Genomic DNA, 14,836 nt, shown 5'->3' on the forward strand with positions numbered 1-14,836 from the left:
ACGTCTGTGGCAAACCCATTGACCAATTAGGACTCCATTTTGATAAAAGCGATCTAACTACTACCTTAAAAAAGACCGCTAGATGGCGATGGAAGCACCTCACAGTGCTATTGAAACTGTAACCACCCGCAAAGTGATTGAATCCCAAAATTTAAATTGTCGGTTTCTACACTGTAAGTGAAGTATACCCGTTTGGAAGCTTTGTTAAAACTAATAGAAATAATATTTAATATGCATAGATAGATACAGATACTTATAAGATAAACAATTTAACTATTTCTGTGGCACTTTAACAGCTATGGAACATGTTGGAGCTGATCTACGGAGATCAGAAGAGGCTATTTTGAAAGTTTGGTTCTCTTGCTATTGCTTGTATTGGTTGGCTGGTGGTGCATTCGATGCTTTTTCAAGTGTGTGCTCGTCGAGAAACGGGCCAAACACATATCACACTCAAAACGGCGCTCGCCGGCGTGCAAATTGCGTTTATGCAGCACCAGATTGCCGCGATGTGCAAACAGTCTGCCACACTCATCGCATTTGTGCGGCTTCTCGCCAGTGTGCAGGCGCTCATGCGTGGTCAGTTGGAAGCGGCGAGAAAAGGACTTGTTGCAAGTTGCACATGTGAAGCGCAACGTAGGCTTCTCTGCAATGCCAAGGTGTTTCTTCAGGTGCTTCTCGTAAATTTGTTTGTATTTAAATACTTCGTCGCAATTATCGCATTTAAAGTAATCTGCCTCATTCAAATGGACTTCTCGCTCGTGCCGGCACAGGCAAAATAATCGTTCAAACACGCGTCCACATTGTTGACAGCGGAAATCCACCGCATCCTGTTTATCACCTGCTGGTCTGCTATGATTCTCCATTATCTGGTGCTGCTGCAATTCGGTTGGGGTCTCAAACGATGTCCCACAACTGCGGCACATGTAAGTCAAGCTGCTATGTTTGTGAACGTGCTGTTGTAACCTCCTTATGGTAGCTAGCTGCGTATTGCAATAGTGGCACGATATTTCGGCTCCAAAATGTCCCTTGGCTACTTTACCAAGCACAAAGCCTTCGGCCGCGATTGCAATGCCAATATTTTCATCCTTGGTATCTGTTCCATATGATTCCTTATCACTTTGATTGTCATCGAGAAATTCGTACTCTTCCACATACAACTCTTTGCTTGCATCCACTTGCTCTACGTGGTTCTCCTCCTCCTGGTCTTCCTCTCCATCCTTTTGAATAAGAACATTTAGATTAAATTCCAAAAAGGCCGCCTCTTTCGTCACTCCATTGACTTTGTATTGCATTTGCGCCTGCTGCCAGCAGCGTAGATTTTCACACATGTTAAGCACTTCAGCCATGCAATAGTCGCAGATGCTGTTGCCCAATTCATCAACAACGGCCTTAAATAGAGTTTTTATTTTAGTAAAAAACGCCTGTTAATGGGGTTCACACTATTCCATGGACATATGTACATACATACCTCAATATTGTACAACTCGAAAAGTTTTTGCAGCATAGCTGTTGTCGGTTGAAATTTCTTAACGTCCAGCTGCATATTTGCAGGCTTTTCCAGGCACAGCTTGCATTGTGCAATTTTATCCATTACTTTCAACGAAAATACAGCGTGTTATTCTAATTACGAATTAATAACATAAACAAATGCTGTCAGAGATAGGTGGACAGCGCTTATTGGTGTAAGTTGGCAGTTCCTTAGAGTTACCCTTTATACACTGCCTATCGATATTCAGCAAAGACGTGTATCTCTCATCTCAAAGTGCGGCGCATAATTCACTCAAAGAACGACGTTTTTTTCTCGCAGCGTATAAGTGCTTGAATTTTGTCGATTTTCGGGTGTAATATATACTTAGCTTAAGTTGAATTAGTTTAATAAAATGGTATGTAAACGCGCCTGCAGAAATTGTCAAGTTCAATGTGCAAAGTGTGTGTCAACAGCAGCAGCAGCAGCAATAGCGCAGCGGAACAATTTTTGGTGACGTGAAATGTGTATGTGTATGTTCGTGCGTGTAAAAGAATGGAGCGTTGCTGCTGCTGCTAAATAATGTTGGCCATATTCGATTTTTCCAATATTGACAAGCTAAATTTGTTTACTTCTTCAATTGTCCATTTGCTTGTCATTGTCGACAGTCGTTTGCGGAAAAGATAACGAGTCTGCTGGCGCGTCCAAATCAACAAGAACCAACGGGCGGTCCAGAGGCGCCATGGTATTTGAAATATGGCAGCAGACTGCTGGGCATTGTGGGGGCATTTTGTAAGTGCAACGTCCCGACATTATTGTACATTTATTATACATTATAATCATTAGTTTAAGAAGCTGATTTAAATGCTCTAGCACTGCGCAAATTAATAATAATTTACTTAGTTGCTCTCTCAACTCTATTCTATTGTGTATCGATTTTTATGTACCTTTTGTTTTGCACTGTTTCTGCTGCTGCTTTGCTGATTTGCTCTGTTACGTTGCTTATCTATTCGTTTCCTTGTATCTGTGAGTGTATGTATGTATGTATGTATGTGTTGGTGCGCCCGCGTGGCCATACAAACCACCCACCCACCCACTAAACGCACACTCTTTGAGCGCTTCATTCGACCTGACATTGATAAAAGGAAAAACGACAGCAACATAGAAGAGCGCACAAAGGATACAGAAATGTTTGTATGTATGGTGAGCGAGCATACATACATATGTATGTGGGGCGTATTTTTATAAAGCTTTTCTGTGTCAAGTTTGATGCTTTAAGTTTTTGCGTTATTTAACTGTAACTATTTCTCATTTAATAATCACTATGTAATTTTCATGCTTTGTTTAGTTGCAGTTGTTTTATCAGCAGAGTTACTGCAGTGGCTGGAAGGCAGCTGTATTTACACTCTCCGCACACTCATTGCTCTCAATTTCTTGCTCTCTCTCCCCACTTTTTGCGGCTGATTCTTAATGCCTTTCTTTAGCTTTATGCATATGATGCATCATTTTCTTTTGTTTTTTAATTTTAAATACACAGTTATTGAAATGGCATTGAACTTTCAGGATATGCGCGATGCTTTAAAACAATATGTAAATAATATATAAATGTCAAACTTCAGATACTCTACTGTTATGCATATTTGTGTGTATTTCTTAATTCTGACCCACTTATGTTTAGACTCGAATACAGTTTTCAAGTTCAATGATTACAAATGTAAACAACAATAAGAAATACTAATAAAGACATCTAGAAAAGCAAATAAACGTTGCGTACATATGTGTCTAACAACTGACATGTGGACACTATAAATAAACAAAAAAAAAAAAAAAACCATTTTACTGAGCGAGTAACCGGCTTTCTCAATTAAGGAAGCACATCCAATATTTCAATTAAGCAACGCCGCAGTGGGTTCTACGTCCATTTTTATGTCTACATACAAAATTACATTCATTTATATAATTTATATGACACATCAAAGCTTTGCTTTTCATACCGGTTGGTACCCGCAACTTACCAAGTAGTGCCCTCAATGAATAAAGTCGTCGTTCGGCGAACCTTTGAAACCACAAAATAACGCTCAAGTTTCAAACTGCGATTATGAACTAAAACTCTTATTTCGTGGAAGGTTTAAGAAGTGTTAGAGTAGTCGGTAGAAAAAAGTAATAAGTCGTAGGAAGCGCACATCTGAATACACTAATAATCGAAGGTATATGAATACTTAAAATTACACTTCTATCAAAATAATGTCGTAGTCCTTAGTTATTTATACCATTTATGTATAATAGCTGTCAAAAAGCTTCAACATTTCACAATTCACCATAAAATGTGCCAAAAAAAAAGAAAAAAATAATAAAAAATTTTTACTACTACTTCAGAGTCTTCAGACATCATATCTAAAAGTCTTTACATATGACTAGGCAGAATGCTGACAGGCTTTGTTTATCTAAGCTGGCTTAATTCGAATGCGTTTTGTTTACTAAAGGCCAAAAAAACTATAAAAGATAAATATAAGTAGTTTGTATATTAAAGACACACTCAGTCGCGAAAGCATTTCGTAATAACGTTGATCACATTTAGAAACTCCACGTCATTCTACCGGCCCCAGAAGCCCGTTTTCAACGGCATCGCTTTAAGCAGATCGTGCTCCAATTTAAACAAGTGTTTGTGTTTGCTTTTGTCACGCTTGTATGCTTTGGCTGTTTTATTATATTATTATAAAAATAAAAGAGCGTCAATGTTGCAAATCGGATACAGATACATACATACATACATATATATTCGTATACATATATGCATACTTACATTCATAGATGAGTCATACATGCCGATTAGATTATTTGAATTTGTTGTTAATTCATGTTACTTTATAAAATGGGCGTTCGCCGCAGTATTTCAAGTTTTTGTTGTCTCCGGGGCAAATCAATTGATTTGGGAAGCTGTGAAAGGCCACGCACATTGATAATTAAACAAATTTAAGCAATTAAGAGTTGGTAACGCGTTTCAATTGATTGAATTTTATAGCTTTTAATGTAGTAGTATACATACAAAACAATCTTCGTTAGAACATTTTAATTGTATTAGTTATATTTATTATTTATAAACATTGTGCTGAGAGCTGAAGATACTATTGAATAAAAATATTTTGTTACTCGTACATCACCTTATATATGTGTGTATTTATGCCAAAAACAAAACCATTAGCATATTAAAAATCAGTCGATATTTCGCAAGGAAAATCTGATCTAGAAGAAAGGAAAGATTTGTTTTGGAAGTATTTGTTGCCTTAAAAGGCTTAGACTTAAAACCGACCTCTACCTCCAAACTGTTCAAAACTTAAAGTCCGACTTTCTTCTAAATAGGAATTGAGAATAAAAATTTAAATTAGATTGTTTTTATTAATAACAATACAGCTAAGAGCATGCGCAAAATTAGCAGCCGCTAAGCTAAATAAAATACTCAGCTTATTAATTGTAATTTATTAAATTCTTGATAGAATGCACATTTTAAAGAATTTCCATATAAAAAACATGCTTATTTTTGCAGTTGCCATACTCTTCGGCCTGTGGAATGTGCTGTCCATCATCACGCTCAGCGTCTCGTGTCTGGTGGCGGGAATCATACAAATGATAGCTGGCTTTGTGGTGATGGCGCTGGAAGCGCCGTGCTGTTTCGTGTGCATCGAACAGGTGAACACACTGGCGGATAAGGTCGACAGCAAGCCAATGTTTTTCCGAGCGGGTCTCTATTGCGCGTAAGTTGTCGAAAGAGTCAGATCATGACAGCCAAAAATTGATTTTTCATTTGTTTTTCTATAGCTTGGCTGTGCCGCCAATTTTCATGTGTTTCGGACTGGCTAGTCTCTTTGGCAGCGGCTTGATATTTGCCACAGGCGTGGTCTACGGCATGTTGGCGTTAGGCAAGAAGTGAGTATATGGGCGATCCCAAGAATTGCTTGTGGACGCTAGTAGTGTGGTATTAGAATTGTTTTGAATGGGTCCAGTGTTAAATGTTTGCACTGGAGAACTGGAGAAATGAATGAACAATCCAAACTTGCTAATCGAAACATGTTTTTCTTTATTCCTAAACGTGCTAACACTATGTGCATCACAAAATGCCTTAATGTATCTAACACATAATCAAAATATATAAAATATATGCTTAGAGCTTCGCGCGAGGATATGGCCGCCGCTGCCACATCGCCTACACAAATGTCAGGCGTCAATGCGGGCGGCCAAATGCCAATGGGTGCCGACCAACATATCACACTCATGGAAGATCCCGATGTTTGGCGTCCAACATAAACTAGCAATAACTGCCAAAACGAAAATTAAAGCAAAACAAATACCAACTAACAAACAAACCAACACGTTCCAACAACAGCAACAGAAACAACAACAACAACAACACACATACAAAACTAGACACGCAATACAATAAATGGAAATATATAATAGTTAAATATCACGATGATAGAACAAATATTTTACAGCGCATAGTTTTTAGTGTTCGCTCCAAATGAAAAAAAGGATAAATGATAAAAACCGTTGTAGGCATCAAAAATATATAAGAACACCCACCAAAATAATAAAACAATGTTTTCATAATTGTTACAAAAGATTACAAAAAAAAAAAGAAAAGAAAAACAAAAACGTTGCGTAATGTTGCATTTCGACATTTGTCGTCAATATGTATTCCATTTTAAATGTTTTTTCGTCAAGCCGTGTTTGTTGAAAATTACAGTTGCATATTTATAAATACATATATACATACACACACACACACTCTCTCACATATACATGCAAATATTTTTAGTGAGAAAATATATTGAAGAACCACACGAAATTAAAGAAACTAAAGCTTCCACATACACATTCACACGCACACACACACACACACATACCCACACATACACTCAGAGGAAAACATGCAAAACAAGAAAATGGGATAGTCTTGTAGAAGGAGCAAAATTTAGAGCAATACATATGTACAATTCAAAAGTATTACTATAATTTATGCTTGGCTTCAATGTCGAAGCCCAATTCAATGTTAAATGTTAATGAGAATACAACTTTTGCTCATTTTACCAAAGTAAAGAGAAATCTAAATAGCGCGTTAAATATTCATAACGAACAAAACAGTATGCTACTTGGCGGCAGTTCTTCAAATATTTTTCTATAAACGCTTAATGGAATAAGTAAATATACATACATTTAGTGAATTGCCCAACCTAGTTTAAATAGAAAAGCCAAATCAAATCACGTTTTTTGTTTTGCATTTTACAACTACATTCAATTTGATTTTTTTCACAATTCATCTTGCTAAAAGTATATGTGTGCTGCAATTAATTCGAATCTCTGTGTTTTAGGAACATTATTTATTTATTTTTATAAACAAAAAAACTTACTTCTTCATAAGTAATTCGTGAAATTGTCCTTAAAAAACATTCCTTGTTCCCTAGAAGTGTAATTTATTGTGTGAATTGAATTATCAAGTAATCATCAAATATTTTCTAAGACTCGAAAAGCACAATGAAGTGAATTCATATAAGCTATCTGTAAGAAAACGTTTCGGATGCATTCCATTTTCAATCATGTATATTTATTTAGTTTAAAATACTCATTTAAACATTTGTTAGAATATGTATATTTATTTTTATTGTTACCCGCAACATCGAAATCCCTAAGCTTAATAAAAACCGCAGATGGTTCCAATTATCAATCCTAATCAATGAATTATTACAAATAAGCTTAACTATAACATACATTTATAAATTATGTTATCCTAATATTTAGTTTAATTTAGATATATGTAATTATGTATGTGTGTCAACAAATTTTGAACAGAACACTAAAAATCATAGCAAATGTCGAAGTGAAATATTTTGTTGAAAGTTATATGAAATGTACTAAAAAGAACCATTCGTCCTTCTGCTGCACCTAAACCTATGCTAAGAACAGGAAAATACCGAACCACTAAAATAATAACTGCAAGAAAATGCTTATGCGCCAGACAACTACAGCAACAACTACAACAAAAATATACAAAATGCTAACGTGATGATATTTTTTGCTACGCTCGCGAGACAAAAGGCAAATACAATATTTTGTTAACATTCTAATATATATGTAGTATACCCACAACTTAAACATAATTATCCTGTTTCCGTGTAACTTTAAAAAGTATTGTTTTGATTTGAAATTTATGTTTATGCAATGCACGATGCTGATACCCGTTTGTTTCACGCCTAATCCGCACTTTTTTTTATGGAAAAGAGTGTTTTTTTTTTTTGTTTCAACTATATCTGCATGAAATGTAACAATGAATCGCAAGATAGAGCAATTGCAATTGAATCTGAATAGATATACTTAAAACTAAAAGTAGAAAATCGATATATTGTACATACTCAAAATTATAAAAGAAATCTGACATAATTTCTAATCAGAAAATGTTCTAACATGATTTTGTTTTCCCTTTTTCATGCCATTCAATTTTCACATCTAAAATTATTATACAAATAGATATACAGACAAAATAAGAAAATACCAAAATTGTTTGTGTGTGAAAATAGCATCTATTCAGGATTTAATCTGGATGAAAATAATTTAACCATTGTTAAATAGCCGCAGCTTTTAAGCAGTGTGATTAAAAACTTTAAATCACTAATTATATGCAGAACATGGAGCACGCAATACATACCTATAGTAACATCTATGTAGCGCATGCCTTGAATTATCCAAAATAATTTCACTTATACGATCTACGAATTTAACTCAATTACTAAAGATCAGCAAGAACTGTTGCACTGTGAGAACTATTATAATTTACGTTATTTGATTCTGAATTTTGCTTTAGCTATATATATTCATCTTAAGAACATTGCCGAATCGTACAATTCTATAGAAAATTTAGTGTCTCTAGCATTCCTAACTATGGAGTACTTTTTTATAGCCTGTACCCAAAGGGTGAAAGGCTATACTAGTTTTGTGCGCATGTATGTAACACACAGAAGGAGGCGTGGCAGACCCCACAAAGTATATATATTCTTGATCAGGATGAGAAGCCGAGTCGATATAGCCTTGTCCGTCCGTCCGTCTGTCCGTCTGTCCGTCTGTCCGTCTGTCCGTATGAACGCAAGGATCTCAGAAAGTATAAGAGCTAGAATAACCAAACTTGGTTTCCATATTCTCCTAAGACCGAGAAAGTACGAGTTTGAGTTTTTTTTCGATGCACCCCCCCACTCCCCCGCAATTCGTGTTTTTTCTTAACACTTCCGTAATTCTCGGAATTTTGAAATAAATTTTGGTAGGTACATCCAGTTAGTACTAATGTGTCCGTGTGCCAAATTTCATCATGATAGGTCAATTCTGAAGAAAGTTATAGCCATAAGTAAAATCGCTGCTCATGCGCTGCCTCTGTCGGCAGCGCTGCCCGCAGCTGTTGTTGTTGTTGCTGCTTTGGTTCAACTTTGTGCTGCATACATACACGCATATAAACACGCATAGGTACGTGATGTAAATGTATGCTGTTAAAACTAAACATAAACATATATTCTAATTTAATTTAATTAATTAATTCATTAATTTTTTTTAATAATTTAATTTTTTTTTTAAATTTTTTTTTTTAATTTTTCTTTTTTTGTGGAGAGTACAGGCTATTTTACTGTCGGGCTTGCTCGACTGTAGCGTTCTATCTTGTTATGCTTACAAATCTATAGTATTTACTTGTAGTCCGTTTTTACAGAACTTTTCTTGTTTGGACATGTTCGAAACCTGATTGACAACATTTCTTTGCTGAGAAGTTGAATTATAGTTGCGAACATATCTAAATATGTGTAGCGATTGATTTAGATACTCATTTCACTGGACAATATTGGAAGCTATTATGTATGTAGTGTGGGTTTGACCAGCACCGTCAACATAGATGGTTTTCTTATTTGACTTTCTTGGTTTAGCACACGTCTTACATGCCATCTCTATAATTTGTTTTGATACGTAATAAATTCCTAAATAAATTTAGCATCTATTTGGATTAAAAAGAGGTTCACAACTGATATACTAATTTACTTTTTATGTTTTTCGCCCACAGAGCGTCTGCTGAGGATATGCGCGCCGCTGCACAACAAACTGGATACGGCGGCAATGCCACGCCCAGTACAAATGATCGGGCAGGCATCGTGAATAATGCGCAGCCCTTCTCCTTTACCGGCGCCGTGGGCACGGACAGCAACGTGTGATGTTGGAATGTGTGTGACGGTGGACCGCGAGAAAATAAGACTCAAAACGCAACATATTCAAAAAATTAAAAGGAGCAGTCTGTCAACTATTAGAACACGAGGAGCAACGCGGGCAGTTTTGTAAAAATCTGTTGAACATCCAGTCAAAAGATCTCGCTGGTAGCTTGCAAATTGTTAAACATTTTCTGGACAAAATATTAAAGACATCAAATTTAATTTAAAAAAAAATAATAAAACAAGGGAAACTATATGAGAAACCATTAAACAAGTATTGTATTGTTTTGTAAATTGTGTAATAATTGTAATAATAATTTGTTGAACGTTTTGCTTACTTGTTTTCCAATTTGTTGCCTGTATCATTCCAATTTGAATTCAATTAAAACAAAACTGTAAACATACTAAATGTTAAAGACACATCTAGCGAAAACTAATAAATTATTAAACGGCAGATCAGCGATGTCAAAAATTATGTAAAATCTATTATTAGTCATAGTTTAAATTATATATTTAAATGCATGATACGAAGGAGATGTTTGATTATTTGAGTTCGAAATTAAAGCAAATGAAATATTATAAATATGCATGATGTAAACACCATATTAAAGTGAATTATACTTTAAATTATGTTAAATAAAATTTAATTATACATTTAACGATTGTGTCGGACATATCAAGCGTAATTGTGCTACTAATATTACAGCCAAACCCCATTAACATACAAGGGAGTTATAAATAATAATTATAAATATTAAAACATTCATTCAAATAAGCTCGAGGCAACTACTCAAGAGTAATAAATTCAGTCCACATGAAGTATTCAAAAACATATTTATTTATTCTAAAACCTTCACAAATTAAGTATTTTTTCTCTCATTAACAACAAACAACAAAAAACATAGCCCGCGCCTTTGGCAATTATACTGCCTATTCCAGTAGCCCATAATCAGCATTACTGGTACTTCTTCATGAATCCAACGGATCGGCTCGATCTTCATCAGAGAAAGCCCAGCGGTAACGACGATCCTGTATTGGCTCGTCGTTATCCTCGTCTATCGGCTCGTCGCTATCTAAAGAATTGCTTTCATCATTATCATAAGCTTCCTCAATTAGTGGATCGGCGTTATCTTCATCAGATAATTCCCAACGGAAACGACGATCCTGTATTGGCTCATCGCTATCTGTAGGATTAGCATCAACATTGCTGCTGCAAATAATTAAGGCAAGTACCGCTGCAGGAGAAAAGGATTGCCATATTGAGGATTGAATGTTGAATACGCGCTTATCACCGTCGATTTCCCAACTCACCAAAGGCTATGATGAAGACCTTCAAGTATTTCATTTTTAAAACACTTTGCTTAAAACCAATTTGCTCTGTCTTTTATAGCAATTTCGATCCATCTTTTATAGCAACAGCTTTAACCCAAATGTCAGGTGTTTGTGATTCTTTTCTGTGACCCACTAAGCTGTTTGCAAATATTTATATAAAAATGGAGCACAAACAAATAAATTGAGTCTTTGAGTTTGGCACATTTATTTAATGAATGGCTATTAATAATTAATCCAGCGAAAGCACACACAACCAACAATTTCATGTGAGAAAATTTGCATGAAACGAAATACATACAAATGTATGTACGTATGACAGGCGCGAGAGAGGATTTACAGTTATGATTTTTGATTCCTTGCCTTCACTTTTACATTCTTAGAGAGAGCATTCGGCTTGCAGCTGCAATGCAAGGCTTAGTTTTTCTCGACCTGTTGATCGCGTCGCGCCGTTTGTATTTGGAGTTGCCGAAAACTCTGTGAAAATGTTCAATTAATAGTTAAAATATTAGAAAAATTGTGTGAAAGCATACATACACATATGTATGTACATATTTATTAAGTTGTGTGTGCAAAATATGTGTTTATTAATGCGAAAATGCCGCGCGATCAATGTGCTGCGTACATACATACATACATACTTACTTGTGTATGTGTGTGTTCGTGATTTCAAATAAATTGCGCAGTGCCTCATTTTTTGTTTTTATTTTTTTAAGTGTTTGTAAATGTGATTAAAATAAGTAAAGGTGTCCAATTTGAAAATCATTTTTAATTAGAGCGATCGCAATTAATCTGTATGTAAATGTAAGTACGCAGCGATTTATATTAATGCTCATTTTTTCATGTATGTATGTGGCCGTTATATTAGCAGACATAATGTCACCATAACATAACAGCTACACAAAAGAAGAAAGAAAAAAAATCCAATTCAAAGAACTTGCCGAATGTGGTGTATAACAGATTGCCGCCTACATTTGCGTGTTGAGTCTGTTGTATGAAGACAACAACAAGTTGGAGTTTGGGTGGTCGAGCGCCAACTGTTCGCAAAGGAGCAAGAGAGCGCAGTTAGATCAATCAGAAAAGCAAGAGAGCGTAAGAATTCTCTTAAAAAATGTGAGGTTAGGAAGTAAGCATGGAAGACATAATTATACACCTAATTCTGTTTCTACGCGGTGGATTGGTTCCTAAAAAGTCGTGTAAAAATAAAACCGTGTAAAATAGACATTGATCATATGCAAAATGAATCGTGCTAAATGAAATAAAGTCGAGTAACAATATATAAAATTTTTAATTTTTAAACCGTGTTAAATCTAAACTGTGTTAAAAAATACCGTGTAAAAACAGAATTAGGTGTACTTAATAAATATTTGGCAAATTTCCTTTCGTCCGTTTTTGCACAATAAATGAAATTACGATTAATAGGGTACAGTATGTTTCAGAGTTGAGCCCGCTCGAGTCTAACATTCCTTTTTCATTTTTAAAAATAGGATTTATATGTAGTTTTCTTCCAAAAAAATAACACAAATGTTTGCGTAAGTCATTTAAAAGTTTTAGACTGGTTTTATATACATACATACATATTTACACCTTTTTAGCAAACTATTTATTAAAACTAGAATAAGTTGCTTTGATTTGATTTTTTGTTGGTGGAAACTTTGTGTTGGATTTTGGAAATTTTAAAAACTTAACAACGCCTTGCAGTTTCACTTCAGAAATATTATTTAATTAAAGTCGACTTTGCACTGACTGCTTAGTTAGTTAATAAATTCTTGTTTTAAATCCGAATGAGTCTATTTAATACGTAGAAACTAACTTACTTTATAAGCCATTTTGACTCAATGGAATAGAAATATCGTTTTAAAATACAGCGACTTTCCGAATCGACGTTGATGATGGTCGTATAGTCGTATTTCGGATTACTTGATCCCATAAGTACGTCGTGTTGAGTTGGACTAGGAGGTACATGGAATTACAAACAACTAAGAACAGCAAATGATTCGTTAAAGCCGTGTAACAATATTTGGTTACTAATACTGTAGGCGGGTTGCTATTTTGGCCAGCACGGCTGCCGTCAACAAAATCGAAAATCATTTTATTAGTAATAATAATGTTAAGTATTTCCAATTTGAGGGACCTATGGGCTCAAATATTTTTGTCAATTATGCTACTTAATAATACCATCTTAAAGATTAGTGTTGTTTGGTTAAAGAGCATGTGCTGGCATGCTTTACAGCTGAGATCAAGCATAATACATTTGTATGTATGTATGTATTGCGACAATGTTAGAGTTTATGTTTTAATAGGAGAATATCGCATTGGAGAAATGTCTCAATCCTTTAGGCCGCTGTATTCGCTTCCTCACAGCTATCGATCCACTCGTTGTACACATCGATGGGCTCCGACAAATAGTTGATAGACACTTGGAAGCTCTCCTCACACATACGACATGCGATCCGTGCATGATTACGAGTCTTATCCCTATGAAAACAACAATAAGTATTCAACCACATACAAATGCAATCTCTACTTACATTTTCACTTCGCACGAACGCTCGTGATTGCAGAAAGGACAGTTGAACTGTTGCTCCAGAGGCATTATGGCCTTCCTTTTTGGTGGAGGCTTGCGCTTCGACTTGCGACGACCCATCTTTTAATTTTCCTTCAATTGACGCTTGACTACCCTATGTCCTCGTTCGAGGTAGCCTATGTCCTGAACCTGTGAAATTGAAAGCAAATTAAAATATGTATTTAGTTTGGAGAAAAAGTTTAACTTACCTTTTTCGTTTTCTACCTTTTATTAAGATGTTGTCCGGACCACAAACAGCAGCAGACTGATATTATATAGGAAGTTTTACGACTGCCTCGAACAATATTTGACGTTTTGGTGACAGATAATGCAAGGCTAGGCTAGATATAACAATTATTCCATTGACTCTAGTATTTTAAATTAAATTTTTCTGCCAATTGCCTGATGTATGCATTTTGGTGGGGATAATGTTGCCCTCTTTTTTATTAAAATCTCCAAAAACACAAGGGCTGGCGTAAACAAATCGGTGTGTCCGGCAGCCTTAAACTGGTAATCAGTTAATTAGTATTGTCTAAGAGTAATTGAAAAAGGTTTCTGCTCCACTTCACCTAGATGGCGTTGTTTTAAAATCACCAGTGTTGAGGATCGCTAAGAAGCCAAGTCAGGGCGAATGCAATCATGCTGTAGGAATTCGAGGTAGCCTTTGAGTAAGGAAAATAACTCATACTGGAGTTTCGAACAGATGGAATACAGATCAGAGTCCAAAAGTGATTTTTAAAAAACTATTGACAATTTGGAATTACCAAAGATTTGTGCTTGCACAAAAACAAATTGTTGTTAACAGCAACTATGCTAAAGGTGGCTGGTATGAAACTACAAGTTATATTCTAATCAGAATCGACTCAAATGCGCATGGTTACAGTCGACAGTTAACAAGCTGGTGCTTCTAATACAGTGAAAACTCCCTTACCGGACACCTCTTTTATCCGGACACTCTCTTCGGCGGCTACTTTTTCTAAAATATTCGTTCGGTGTATAAAGTGGCCTTAAGTGCTAAACAGTGAAATGAGGAGTGAGCTCTAAAAAAACTAGAGAGTCTGGATGCATGAAATAGGTAGAAGATTACGTTTTATACATGGACATATCGATGTAGGAACATACATATACAACCTAATTCTGTATTTACACGGTCTTTTTTACACGATTTTGATATAACACGGTTTGAAAATTCAATATTTCGTATATATTTCTCTAGAGATCAGGAACCCATCACCTATTTCTGCATAT

The 14,836-nt window shown here is 35.4% G+C and overlaps 4 protein-coding genes across 5 annotated transcripts; 1 reads left to right on the plus strand and 3 right to left on the minus strand.

Moving 5' to 3' along the window:
- Positions 1–200: 200 nt before the first annotated feature.
- On the minus strand, positions 201–1,609 carry LOC115622974 (zinc finger protein 664). The gene is made up of 2 exons (XM_030517126.1): positions 1,469–1,609; positions 201–1,388 (listed from the first exon to the last, which is right to left on the minus strand). Exons 1-2 carry the CDS (start codon positions 1,589–1,591, stop codon positions 339–341), a joined length of 1,173 nt encoding a protein of 390 aa, XP_030372986.1. The 5' UTR covers positions 1,592–1,609; the 3' UTR covers positions 201–338.
- Positions 1,610–1,742: 133 nt separating this feature from the next.
- Positions 1,743–10,352, plus strand: LOC115622186 (calcium channel flower). Of its 2 annotated transcripts, none has more exons than XM_030516076.1 (5): positions 1,743–1,883; positions 2,134–2,257; positions 5,010–5,217; positions 5,282–5,389; positions 9,552–10,352. In XM_030516076.1, the coding sequence occupies exons 1-5, from the start codon at positions 1,881–1,883 to the stop codon at positions 9,697–9,699; spliced, it is 591 nt and encodes a 196-aa protein (XP_030371936.1). In that variant the 5' UTR covers positions 1,743–1,880; the 3' UTR covers positions 9,700–10,352. The 2 variants fall into 2 exon arrangements, with proteins under 2 accessions (XP_030371936.1, XP_030371937.1); XM_030516077.1 differs by lacking the exon at positions 9,552–10,352 and adding an exon at positions 5,629–6,747.
- A 156-nt stretch (positions 10,353–10,508) lies between these two features.
- Positions 10,509–11,145, minus strand: LOC115622188. The gene is made up of 2 exons (XM_030516079.1): positions 11,005–11,145; positions 10,509–10,928 (listed from the first exon to the last, which is right to left on the minus strand). Exons 1-2 carry the CDS (start codon positions 11,036–11,038, stop codon positions 10,663–10,665), a joined length of 300 nt encoding a protein of 99 aa, XP_030371939.1. The 5' UTR covers positions 11,039–11,145; the 3' UTR covers positions 10,509–10,662.
- Positions 11,146–13,066: 1,921 nt separating this feature from the next.
- Positions 13,067–13,846, minus strand: LOC115622189 (transcription elongation factor 1 homolog). Its single transcript, XM_030516080.1, has 3 exons — positions 13,798–13,846; positions 13,554–13,738; positions 13,067–13,500 (listed from the first exon to the last, which is right to left on the minus strand). The coding sequence occupies exons 2-3, from the start codon at positions 13,667–13,669 to the stop codon at positions 13,359–13,361; spliced, it is 258 nt and encodes an 85-aa protein (XP_030371940.1). The 5' UTR covers positions 13,670–13,738; positions 13,798–13,846; the 3' UTR covers positions 13,067–13,358.
- Between the last annotated feature and the right edge of the window lie 990 nt (positions 13,847–14,836).

Source organism: Scaptodrosophila lebanonensis, unplaced genomic scaffold (genome assembly GCF_003285725.1).
Source record: "Scaptodrosophila lebanonensis strain 11010-0011.00,11010-0021.00 unplaced genomic scaffold, SlebRS2 tig00000043-arrow-pilon, whole genome shotgun sequence".
Lineage (NCBI taxonomy): Eukaryota > Metazoa > Arthropoda > Insecta > Diptera > Drosophilidae > Scaptodrosophila > Scaptodrosophila lebanonensis.